This window comes from Elephas maximus, chromosome 25, assembly GCF_024166365.1.
Source record: "Elephas maximus indicus isolate mEleMax1 chromosome 25, mEleMax1 primary haplotype, whole genome shotgun sequence".
Taxonomy (NCBI): domain Eukaryota; kingdom Metazoa; phylum Chordata; class Mammalia; order Proboscidea; family Elephantidae; genus Elephas; species Elephas maximus.
In genome coordinates, this window is record NC_064843.1 from 33,333,112 (window position 1) to 33,345,522 (window position 12,411).

Genomic DNA, 12,411 nt, shown 5'->3' on the forward strand with positions numbered 1-12,411 from the left:
ATGTGGGGCAGGCCTGGGTCTCGATGATGCTCCACTGTACCTCAAACTGGGGCATATCTGGGGTGGAGCAGGCCCCTCGATCCGGGCTGTCCTCGATTTCCACAGACTCATCATCCTGGCTGGGGGCCCCCTTGCTGAGATCCCGGGAGAACACTAGGCCTTCAGTTTCTGAATCGCTTTTGTCTCGGTCGAGCTCAGGCAGGCTACGGGAGAAGTCTTCGAAGGCGCTGCCGTGGTAGTCGCCGATAACCGTGAAGTCCACCTCAGCCTCCAGGCTGGACGTGGAGCTGACTGTGATGCTGGAGCACTTGCGCTCAATGGCCAGGTGGTTGTCCTTCAGGAACACCGCATCCCTCTCCTGATCCTGGTCCTCGTCTCCTGTGTCGCTCTCTGGGGCCCTGGGACGTGGTGGTTTGACTTTCTCCTCCGAGCCCTCCCTTAGCCCTGCTCTCTATGGCCAGATAAAATCAAAGGAACAGGGATGTAGGATGGGGGGAGAGAGAGAGAAATCAAGATGGTGAATGTCAGAAGAAATCTTGGGACCATGTCAAATGGAAGAGTAGGTCAGGAAAAGAAAACCACCCCCAGGAAAGGTTCCTTAAAATCATAACAAACTTATAAAACCGAAAACTTCTCAAGGGTGGGAATGCTCCTTTCTGAGGGTCCTGCCAATCCAGGCACTGATGGCAAAAGCAAGTAAAAAGCAAACACCCTGCCAGTTGGCCCTGGACAGGAGGCTCCATCCAAGGTTTGGATCTAGGAGCTTATCAAAAGCGGCACTATGCGAAAGGCTGGAATGGCAGCCTGGACCCCAGGCCCATCCCGTGCAGTTGGTGGCGTTGAGAAACAGAAAATGAGGGAGACCTAGGGATTCAGGGAAACCCAGGAGGGGGAAGACAGAGAGGTTGGAGCCAAGAGCTTTGAGAGACAAAGAGGAAGCCAGTATGGTTTGTCAATTCCACTGAGTTTCTGTGGGAAGGGTCAGCATCATTTAGAGGAAGAAACATTATGGAGTAAGGCCCTTTGGGCAAAAGCTCCCTAGGAGCTAGGTGCTACACCAATTCAACCCAGAGCTCCACAAGTGGGCCAGCGGGCAGGCCACACACTGGGGGTTTTGGTCCCATCAGTGTAATTGACAACAGCAGGTCAAGGAAATGCCTGAGGGGAACCAGCAACTCTTGTCCGACATACATACCTCTCAACTGGCCTGTCAGGGATTAAACACCACACACACACATTTTTTACTGGTTCGTGGCATTCTTTTTTAAAATCAACGTAACACCCACAAAATATTTTAAAAGTACTTGTTTTCAGGTTCTGCAAGATTCAGTACACTTAGAGATTCACTTGCAAGGGGCACAATGCCCTACTCGAGCCTCCCTTTAGCCAGTTTCTAGAAGGTTGAGAGGTGTGAGGAATACATTCCAGACAAGCCAGAGTTGAGCAGCCAGCCACAAGAGGCACTGCCAGAGGCAGGTGGGAATCTAACACAACTCTGCATCCCTGCAGGTAAAGATGATCGGGTCATCAGGGCAGACAGGAACTGCAGAGACCTGAGGGCCTGAGGGGCCGGTGAATCTCAGGCGCCCTCCCTTCCCAGGGGTGTCCACTGCTAAGCTGGTGAGGTGCTTCTCTTCCCTGACCGCATCTCCGGATTTGTTCTGGATTAGAGAAGATGGTTAGTCTTAAGGAGGCAGAAAGGAACTTGGCACTGGGATGAAGAGGGAACCAGAAGTGAAGGACAGAAACCTCTGGGCTGCCAGCTTCCCCAAGGCAGGAAACCCAGGGAAGGGGAAGGATGAAGGAAGATCACTGGATAAGCCAAGCAAGACAGGTAGGAATCTAGCAGGTGGAAGCAGCAAGGCAAAGCAAGTGTGTAGTTGGCTGGCAGTGCTGCTAGCTTCTCCATTGGAGTTGTTGCGGGCCCTCTGGGCACCAGGTCACACTAGAGGCTCAGGGTCTTTAGGGCCAAGCTAACATGGGTCAAGCAGATGAACTGGTCATTCAGCCTGGCTACACTAAGGCCCATCTCAGAAAAAGAACTCATAGGGATGGACAAGCAGCCTCTGATTGCAGTAATGATGAGGGGCCACTGAAACATGCTTCTAAAGAACTACACAGCATGCGGTCAGCTCCCCCAAGTAGGGGCAGTGGTGGGAGTAGGGGTCATGTGGCCAGTTACCCCAGTGGCTTCCTCCAGCGTGGTTTCACAGCCTGAATCAGGGGACAAGAACTCTAGTTCCATGCATCTTTCCTGGTGGGATGTGGTAGAAATGCCATTCCCAAAGTGTCTGGTAGCCAGAAGCATCATTGAAGGAAGTGTGACTTTCGGGCTGGCAAAGTCCCCTGGGGGCTGCAGCTGGATGACACCCAGGTCTAAAAGCTTATTCCGCTGTTCCTCTACCTGGCCTGTGGAGGCCTCTGGAGACAACTCATTTGGAAAGGCCTTTGTTTCACCCTGACTCGCTCGGGAAGTTTCAGCTCCGTGGGTCTCAAATATCCTAATTTTGTTGGCCACTGAGGTCTTGCTAATATCTTCCAGGGAGCCTTCTTGGCCCCCAGCCTGGAAAGAGGTCATCTCCTTTTGGTTCCCTGAAGAGAACACCAATCCCAGGGCTATGGCTCCCTCAGCTTCTTCAGGGACAATTCTGGGCTTTCTGCTGGTGATGGGAGGTGCCCTGCGCTCACCTCCATCGGGGGCCACGACTAACCTTACTAGGTCCTTGGGATCAAGGCTCTGGTTGGGAGAACGGACATGTTTGAGAAATACAGGGCGCTGGTCTCCAAAGGGATCCCTGAGCTCCAAAGGCTCCACTGACCCATGAGGGGCTGGGTTTTGAGAAGCTTCCTCTGGAGCTGCCAGAGCCTCGAGCTGATCAGGAGAGACTGGAATAGGGGTGATTACCTCCATCTGAAGAAATGCTGAGGCCTCATTGTCCTCTGTCGCAGGTTCTCCTGTTTGGGTGTGAAACAGTCCCCTTTCTCTGCCCAGTTTGGCTGGTTTACTTACATCATTAGGAGGGATGGTACAAGGAAGGGCACAGGCCTCAAGGTCTGGGTGTACACCCCTTCTTCTGTCAGGTGAGTGGTTCTTCAGTTCTGCTGAGGAGCTTTTCTCAACCTTTCCCCTCAAATCTCCATTCACAGGGGTCTCTTCCTCTTTGGATGCACTGGCTATTGGGTGAGTCAACTCTCCTCCCACCCCCTGCTGGACTTCTTCCCAGTTCTCAGCAAATGTCTGCTCTGGAGAAGGGCCTTTACTGAGCTGCTCAACAAAGGCCTTAAGGTCATCTGGTCTTCCATGCTTCTTGGGGGGTCCTGTTCCTTTCTCTGAAGAAGTTGTGTGGGTTTCGTCTTTGTTTCTGCCAAGACCTGCAGCAGAGCCTGGCTGATCTGAGGAATTTACCACAGAGCACTCTGGGAGCTCCTCTAAGAGCTCCAGCCTGGTCTCATCAACAGGAGCGGCAACTGGGTGCTCTTCTCTCTCCTCCAGGTGGGAAGGGAGGACTTGGTCTTCAGAGTCTTTCTCTCCGTAGTTTAAACAGAAGCTCCTTTCAGCAAAGGAGGTATCGGTTTCATCACTTGAGTCGGCTCTGGCTTCTGCATGGGCTGGGTCCAGCAGAAATGACTGGAGTACTCCCTTGTCAGAGGCTGGAGACAGGAGGTCCACCTCTGCTGTCGTGGTCCCTGGAGCAGTGGGTCTCCCACAAGTCTGGAACTCCTCCAGCTCCTTGCTCAGCTCCGTGTGACTTTCCTGCTGACCAGCTGAGACATGGTGGTTCCTGATGATTGCCTCCCCAGTGCCCACCCTGAGCTGGGAGCCCTCTTGGAGCTTTTCTACCAACGCGCAGCTTGCAGCCAGGGAAGCCCCTCCCAGGCCTTCCCTGCTCCAGGGTCTTTCCTCCCACACTGATTCAATATCTTCAGGACTTGCAATCACCCTCCCTCGTTGCTGGGTGTTTGTCCTTCTGGTTTCCACCGTTTCTTCTGTGGCCACTTCAACTTTAAACTTGTCCACTAGAACGTCTACTTTGGAGAGTCTGCCATCAGCAAAGATATCTGCATGGCCTGCCCCACTTTCTTCCTGCTGTGTCGTGGCGACTTTCAGGAGACTGAGTTCTTCTGGCCTAGTGTACTGCCTTTCTATAAGTACCCAATGTTCTGAACCCTGTGTTTCAATTGGAGTAAGAAGAGTTAACATAAAATTATCAGACACCTGAAGAATGAGTCATTTTTTCCTTCTGTAAGAAGGGCAGATCTATAGCTGAAAGGTGGTCTCTAGGATGGCATGTCCCCAGGAGAAGGGAGGGGGGCGTGGAGAAGGCAAAACCATGCCAGTCATCCTCATAAAGGCTACTCTTCCCAACAGGGCACCCAATGAATTATTTAATGACTCTCCTCAACCATCCCCAACTTGGTAAAATCTGATGGGGTCTTATGCCCTCCCCGTGTTAACCAAGGGGAACTAGAGATCCATAGATGGGTCAGAACCAGCCTAACCACCACACGTTTCCTTGAAATCAGAGCTCTTTTGCTCTTCTAATAACATAACTGCCACTGTAAGAAGGGGAAGTAGCTTATGTCACTTGGCATCTTTGAATGTTAGAGCTGAAAAAACTCTTAAGACATCATTCTGTTCAATCTCATTGTGAAAATGGGGAAACTGAGGCCTAGAAAAAGTCAGTGACTCGCCCAAGGTCCCAGTTAGTTGGTGGTAGAGTCAGAACAAGAATGTCTGATTTTTGATGCCTGAAATCTTTGAAGATTTATCTCACAACCTATGGAATATGGGTTCCCAATGTGACCTAATGTCAAGCTGAGGGAAAGCACTGAGTTAAGTTCCGTAGGCCACTGCCTGAAATCTGACCTTTCTACAAGAGCTCTGGGGAGGAAACTGATTAGTACTGAAGGTAGAAGCCGCCAGCTCTAGCGATTAGTGTCAGTTGCCACAATGGCTTATACAGCTTGAACACCGTGGCATTCAAAAGAAACAATACCACAGCCCATTCTTGAAGAGGTCTAACAAAATCCACAGAAAGAGTAGAAAAGGACTGGCCAGAACACATCATGGAAGGAGAAGACCTAAAGATGCAAACTGCAAGTCAAAGGTATCAGAGTACAGCACTGTCAAACCATCTACAAAACTGTCTTCTATCTCCCCCAAGAGTCCTTTGAACAGTGCTTAGGAGAGAATGAATGGACCCCCTAGGATATTAAAAATGCAAGAAGTCCATTGAGTTTATAACCTTCTTTTAGCCACAGAACACTTTCTTCACACAAATAATGGAAGTCCAACATGTAACACAAATATAGAGCTATAGAGTTGAAGTCAGGGGCCTGGCCACCACAGTGTCCAGAGGTACCTCCCTCCTTTGAAGCTACTGCTCTAACTCAAGCCCCTCATGATACAGATATGGATACTGAGGCCTACACAAGGTAAGTCCCTTTCCAAAAGTCACAGAGTAAGCTAGAGGCCATCAGGCCTAGAACCCCAGTCTCTGACTCGTGGTTTTTGGAAGTGTGTTCTTTCTACCCTACCATGACCACCTCCATGGTAACATGTGCCAAAAGCTGCTCCCAACAACAAGAGGGTGAGGGTTCATATGACCTTGGACTCCTTTTCAGGCATGTCCCTCCCAGGTTATGACTTGGTGTCAAGTCTGTCAACTTCACCTCTCATAAGATCTGGAGTATTCTGAAGGATCAAGGTCACATTGTAAACTCTCTTTCCCCCCTCCTCCATTCCGTTTTAGCAAACCTCCATGACTCTCATGGAATCAGACCTTAGTAAGAGAAATCTTGCCAACAGGAAAGAGAAATACAAAGGAAGAGGGGCTGTCCAGACAAAGTCTGGTGTGGGTTTCCGAGATTTTACTTCAGGTCGTTAAGCCTTCAGTACAACAGCACTTAAACCATCCAAGTGAGAAGTGCTTAGAAAGCCTACAGAAGCCAGCTATTTTCTCTTCTCCTTGGGAAGGTTCCTTTAGCTGCTCCCATTTCAGCTTATACGGTCATCGTCAGCCAAAGCTGGTCAATGAGGCCCCTTTTGGAACACTCCTGCCCCAAGTCTAACTAGAAACTAGGGTAGATAGGCAAGAATGAGTGAGGCGGGAGCTGGCACAGAATGGAAAGGAAGAGTCTGCAGGGAGAAAAAGGGAAACATTTACTGATACTTAGTTACTATGTGCCAGGAAACATCAGTACTTTGTCTAAATTATTAAATTTAATCCTAATGGCAATTTATAAAGCAGGTATTATTATTCTTATTTCAGACAGGGAAGCTGAGGCTCCCAGAGGGGAGATGACTTGCATAAGATCATCGAATGAGCAGTTGGGGAAGAAGACTGGCTGTGCTTCTAATAGGTGAAAGCAGACATGTAGGATCCTGAAGAGAAAAGAAGACTGAACATAAAAGAGAGAAAAACTTCCCTGGTACCAAGGCACCGGTCACATGTGGCCCAGGGAGTTGGTCTGAAAGTCATTCTGACCTGATTCACAAGATGAGATAACATCTATGTAGCCCCAGATTTTGTCAGCCCTGCAGGCACTCTTTCCACTGAGCCTTGCTCAGAGTGCCCCCTGCTACAGCCGAGGGCAACGCAGCCAGAGAAAAGCCATGAGACAGATCCTGGGAGCAGAGGTGGAGCCAGCTCTGTTACCACACAGCCAAGACAAGAAGTAAATCTCTAGCCAGGTGGTTCTGCTCCAGGCTGGTTAGGCCCCACCTGGAACTCTGGGTCATATTCTGGGAGGGGCTCCAGGACAAGGAGCCCTTTAGAAACCATGTCCTGGGAGAAACTGTTGAAGGAACTGGGAATAGTGTTCAGCTTCAAGAAGAAAGGATGGGGGTGGGGGTGGGGGTGAAGAAGTGTTCAAATCTATGAAGGCCTGTCCTGGGAGAAGGATGCAGAGCAGATCTATGGGTGCCAAGGACAAGACCAGGCCCACAGGCAGGTGACTCAGAACAGCAGATTTTAATTCAATATGAAAACTTGTCACCTGATGATTGAAGACAGAATGGGTGGCCTTAAACGACAGTGAGAGCTACCTCTGAGGAAGAGGCGGGATGGATAGTTTGCAGGGACGCTAATAAAGGGCATATGTTGGGGGCTCCCACCCCAGTGTGGGTACCCATTCTTGGTTCTAGGAGCATTTCTGTGTTCCAGAGCATCATTATTTCCCACTGGAGTGCTGTTGACTATTCCTGTCCAACTTCTTTCAAGAGAGAGTACTGGTAGTTTTGTTTTTACTTTTGCATTGAAGAAAAATTCATGGCATAGAACTATGATTTATGTTTTACCAATTATGTAGATGACTCATGTCTATTTTATAATTCTGGTATATTTTCAACAGCTACAGAGTTTTTCTTTGGGAATTCAAAAAGGCATACACCCTGACATGTACTATGCCAACAGAGGAGGGTCAGGTATCTGGGAGAAGGAAGGTTCAATAGATGATAGCCAGTATTTTCCAATCCTGAGAGTCTACGAGGTCCCAGCAGAGAGGACACAGCCCCCTAATACCTAGGCCTGGATTCTGTGCCCTGCATCCATGCAGGGGATGCAGGAAGCACCAAGAACCCTTACCTACTGCTGCCCTAGGCACAGAGGCAAAGCCCTTCTCATTTAGAACATTTGTCTGCACATCATCTCCTCAACCTGAAGGGTGCTCACTGGGGAAGGACACCACTTTTGCCTGCCTGGAGACCCTGACAGCCCCTAGCCAGGAGGAGTTTAGAGAGAATGAAGGCAGAGGATGCACAGGGTGCCATCCCCTAATCAGCCACTGCTAGACCTTACTCAGGCTTCTGAGCAGAGATAAGACCTTAAGGAAGACTCCCAATCCCAGAGCTTATAAGTCAGAGCCAGGCCAATGTCACCTGCCTCACCAGGACCTGACAGAGAGATAATTTTCTGCCTCCCCCTTTGTAGCCAGGGTTAACTCAGGCTGTTCTGTCTTCCCAGAATAGTTTCAGGACTGTCCCTTCTGAAAAACAATGGATGAAGGAGGGGTCAGCCCTTGATGGATCCCCAGGATGAGGATGCTCACTTGTCACAACCTGGGGACAACATGGGCTACCCAGTGCTCCCATCTGCAGAGGAGAGTCTGGTCTGCACCCCCACCCCAGAGGAAGGGTTTTCTTAAGACCTAGAGGGCGGTTGTGGGTGGGCAGGAGGCCCCAGGAGGGAAGAAGCATGGGAAGGTGAGGACAGGTAGTAACCTCAGGAGATGCTGCGAGGCTTTTCTGAGTGAACACTTCCAAGCCTATGTCTGTTCCAGGCTCAGGTACCAAGTCCTGCTGAGAGGTGTCCTGGGTCCTCTGGGACTGCAGGGGAGGCCCAGGGCCGGAGAAAAGGGAATGAGGGAGGAAGGGAAGGAGAGAGAGAGAGGCAGAGGTAGGAAGAGAGGGAGAGAGAGAAAGCAAGAGAGACATACACACAGAGTCTGTAAACAGCCCAGCTTGGTAAGTCCCACATCCTTAGGGTTTGTGGATTAGGTCAGGAAGGAGCTACACCATGGGGCAAAATGGAGAGAGACTGCCCTTCTGAGCCATTCAAGGGAAGAGGCCCACTGTCAGCTGCCAGCCACCACTGCGGCTTTAGGCTCTTTCTTCATCGCCCTGGTCACTCTCATTCAAGAGCTTTTAGAGTCATATGATTTAGACTCTGATTCCAAGACTTCCCTGGCTGACTTTGGTTTAGGCTATGGTTCAATTCTGCAGTTTGGGTCATAGCCCTTTTAAAAAGTTATTTTTGAAACTAAAACCCGGCTTAGCAAATGGGAACAGTTCTTTATAGTTTGGAGTCCTTATTTTGGTTTAAGTTCCCACTGTGTTCCCCTTGGCCCGGATGGGGCCAAACCATATGTGAGGAAGTTATTACGAACTCTGGCTGCCACACCCCTTCAGGATATCCCCCCAAAGCCCATATGTGGATCAGAGATTCTAGTCACCATCAGCAATGACCCCATGACTATCCAGCACTTCCCAGTTTATAAAGTACTTTTATTTCTGTTATTTCTATAGAGTAGCAGTCTTCGTCCCCCTTTAGATGGACTAGGCAGTGAGGCTCAGAGGGGTGGTCACTCACCCAAGGACCTAGCCCAGTCCTTGTCCACAGCTCCTCCCATCTCCCAAATCTTCAAGGGCCCCTAAATGCCAGTGAATCCTACAAACCAGCTCTAAATGGTCCATCACTCCGATACGAGCTCCCGGAACATACTTCTCTCCACCAGTGGACTACACTCTTGTATTACACTGCACCCCTCTCCCTGGAGAGGGAGAGGACAGGCTCTATCCTTTTATAAGACCCATCTTCTAGCAGTTTCAGTTATCACCAGCAGGAGGGGCACACCCCCAAGCCAGGCAGCTCTGTACGAGAGAGGTACTCCAAGGCTCCAGACCAGTTCATATGTGCTTATCTTTCCCTTCTCTTCTCTTCTGGAGTTCAACTTCCTCTGCATCCTACCTCACCCATGGGCAGACCAAGGCCCAGTTGGCTTGAGGAATGGTTAGAGGCCACTCTGGCCAAGCAGCTCTCTAGGTAAGAGGTAGCTGGGGTGTTAACAAGGTCACTAAGACCTCACCACATCAGCCCCATGGCCCATGTCCAGGATCTTGGTTATGTGAGACGTGACAACAGAAGCCCTTAGTGGATACAGAAGTTTGTCCTCCTTCCATGGCATCAGTCATAAAGCATCCTCAATTTTGTTAATCACCGGCCAGGAAGCTACCAGAATAGCTGTCTCTGAGCTTATGCCTCTGCTGTCTGGCATGGTCAGGCTGGGAAGTGCTGATTCAATCAAATGCTTTGCTTATTAGATCATGGATGCATCACCAATTTCCAAGGTATTAGAGGGCAACACACACACAGTTGACTCTACAACTGGTCTTCACGTAATTTGGTCTTGCTCCCAGGCAGCTGTGACTTAATAGCTTAAATGCCCTGGGAAACAAGAAAATCAGGTTCTGGCCCTTCTTGTAGAAGTCTCACCCCCCTTTCTGGGACTCAGTGGCCCCATCTATAAATTGAGAACCTTGAACCATGCAGGTTCCAGGGCTCCTTCCAACATTAAAAAGGATTCTGATTTGAAGGTAACTTTCTTTGAGAAAGAGTCCCAGGACTCTCAAAATGAAATAAAAAGTAACTCATATTAAGCATCTACCACATGCCAGGAACTCTGCTGGTCCCTCTACATGCTGTTTTATTTGATCCTCACAACATCCCTACCAAGTAGGTGTTTTTATTATCTCTACTTGATGGAAGCTCAGAGAGGTTAAGTAACAAGCCCAGAGTCATTACCTAGCAGGCAGAGGAACTGGAATTCAAACCCAGGCAGGGCAAGTCTAGACCACAGATAGGATTTGAGAACAGTAAGAGGAAATTCTGGAGGGGGAAAAAAAAATCAACTAAAAAGAAACTGGGGTAAATATTGATAAGATTTAGCAAGCACTAAAAATAATAATAGCTTGAGATTATAAATAAATAAATTCTCAAAATCCTATTTTCATCTCTCTTTTTTCAATTGAGAAAAAAATCCCATGCTTTCCACTCTGAAAGGCAGGTCGTGGGGGATCCTTTTCTGAAGCACCATTAACAGATCTGATATTTGTGGAGGATTTTTTCTCCTCTAGTGGGCTCTGAGGATCCTCCCAGGAGGGTAAAAAACCCACTGCCACCGAGTTGATTCCGACTCACAGCGACCCAACTGGACAGGGTAGAACTGTCCCACAGGGTTTCCAAGGCTGTAATCTTTATGGAAGCAGACTGCCACATCTTTCTCCCATGGGGCGGCTGGTGGGTTTGAGTCACTGACCTTCGGTTAACAGCCAAGCACTCAACCACTCAACCACTGTGCTACCAGGGCTCCTTTCCAGGAGGGCATCCTCCCCCAGTAGCATGGAAGGGTCTTGTTACTGAATAGCACTATCGAGGTTCTCAAAGTTTAGTGTACAGGAAGGTTGCCCGGGGCACTTGTTTAATATGTAATTCCAGGGCTCTACCTATAAATATTCTGATCCAGTAGATCTGATGAGGGGGCCCAGGAATCTGTATTTCTAACAAGCACCCCTTGCCCATGATACTGTGGCTGTAGATGAAGCTACTGCAAGTCTTTTCAGTTTTTCATCCTTCAAGGTAGTCCCTAGGGCCCAGGATTCCAAGATAAGGGAATTTGTCTTCTTCAGCCTAAACTGTCGCCCTAGCCCCACCATCCCATCATGTAGCAATGGGGGTGGGGCACACACAGGCATGCAGGATGAGTGTAGGTCGGTACACAGTAACAACTTTCCCAATGCCATTTTCCCCACAGCCCCTACTGAGGGGTTCAGGGTGAGACCTACCTCATTGGCTTTCTCAGGCGTGCCCTTGGGGGAGGGCGAGGCGGGCGAGGAGGGTAGCCTGCGCTCCCGCTCCCAGTCTCGATCCCGGTGGATTAGTTTGCTGTTGGGTTCCTTCAGGGTCCTCTTAAGCTCATTGATGCTGGCCTGGTGCTTCAGCAAGACGTCCTCTGGCTTGTCTAAGAACTGGGGATGGATGGAGAGGGCAGCCAGTGTTAGAGGAACAGCTCTGCTCAGGGGATACAGGGGGCAGTGACGGTGGTGACAGTTGCCATCACTGGCCCTACATCAGCAATGTCATTCCCATCCATGACCCTGCTGGACGCTGGCAATAGCCCTGTGAGCCAGGCAGGGCAAGGCCAATTAACCCCAGCAGGTGCATATACCAAGGCACACAGAACTTAAGATTAAAAAGAGGCTTCTAGTCAAGCAGCCCCCTTCTCTTCTCCCCTGCCTGGCTCCCTGACCTCTGAACACCCAACTCAACCCACATCCCACAGGTGTGGGTGGGTGGACTCCTTTTGGTACTGCAATTCCAGTCTTAGTCAGGCATGGAGTTCACCTCTATGCCTCTGACTCCCCTCTCTTACAACCAAGGCACAGCAGCAGGCAGCATCTGCTGGAGTAAGGACTCATCACTGCTCCTGGGCTGCTTTGGCTCACTCCCTGGGCTCCTGGATCCTGGTCCCTACCTTCTGGCCTCGACTTGGACCACTGTGCTTAGCAGAATTCCCAGTCTAATCCTCTCCTAGCACACACATGCAGTTGCTCAGGCCTTGTGGGGACAGATATTCCTAATCCCACTCATCCAGGGACATCCATAAAAATGGGCCCTGTGCCCACACCTGAGAACAGAACCAGGAAAGAGCTACATTCAGCCTTCTCTGCTGTGAGCCACTGCCTGCTCCAACCACCAAGGATTTTCCAGATACTTTCTGACATTTCAGTAGCACAGAGGGTGAGGTGTGGCCTAATAAATAGGAAATCTAGGATTCTAGGGGTTGGGCAGGAAAATTAGAAGAATTAGAGGCCAGGAAGAAGAGAAGTAAGTCCTGAGGCTGGGATCAAGAACT

General features: G+C 49.8%; 2 protein-coding genes across 10 annotated transcripts in view; both read right to left on the reverse strand.

Annotated features, from left to right (window-relative positions):
* The window catches only part of EPB41L1 (erythrocyte membrane protein band 4.1 like 1), a 143,654-nt gene that overhangs the window by 21,782 nt on the left and 109,461 nt on the right, over window positions 1–12,411 (reverse strand). For 7 of the 9 annotated variants that reach the window (XM_049868836.1, XM_049868835.1, XM_049868839.1 and 4 more), the window contains 2 exons: window positions 11,342–11,524; window positions 41–451 (listed from right to left, as the gene is read on the reverse strand). In XM_049868836.1, coding sequence (XP_049724793.1) covers window positions 41–451; window positions 11,342–11,524 — 594 coding nt within the window. The remainder of the gene's footprint in view (window positions 1–40; window positions 452–11,341; window positions 11,525–12,411) is intronic. The other 2 variants (XM_049868842.1, XM_049868843.1) reach the window with 1 other exon arrangement.
* LOC126067185 (uncharacterized) lies at window positions 458–11,331 on the reverse strand. The gene is made up of 2 exons (XM_049868844.1): window positions 2,183–11,331; window positions 458–1,661 (listed from the first exon to the last, which is right to left on the reverse strand). The coding sequence occupies exons 1-2, from the start codon at window positions 4,199–4,201 to the stop codon at window positions 1,485–1,487; spliced, it is 2,196 nt and encodes a 731-aa protein (XP_049724801.1). The 5' UTR covers window positions 4,202–11,331; the 3' UTR covers window positions 458–1,484.

What these genes read in the sequence shown, in the direction of transcription:
- LOC126067185 (XM_049868844.1), bottom strand. Translation starts at nt 4,201, where the DNA reads ATGTTAACTCTTCTTACTCCAATTGAAACACAGGGTTCAGAACATTGG. An exon ending in CGCTGGAGGAAGCCACTGGG is followed by an intron (nt 1,662 to 2,182) that starts GTAACTGGCCAC and finishes TCTCTAATCCAG; the next exon opens with AACAAATCCGGAGATGCGGT.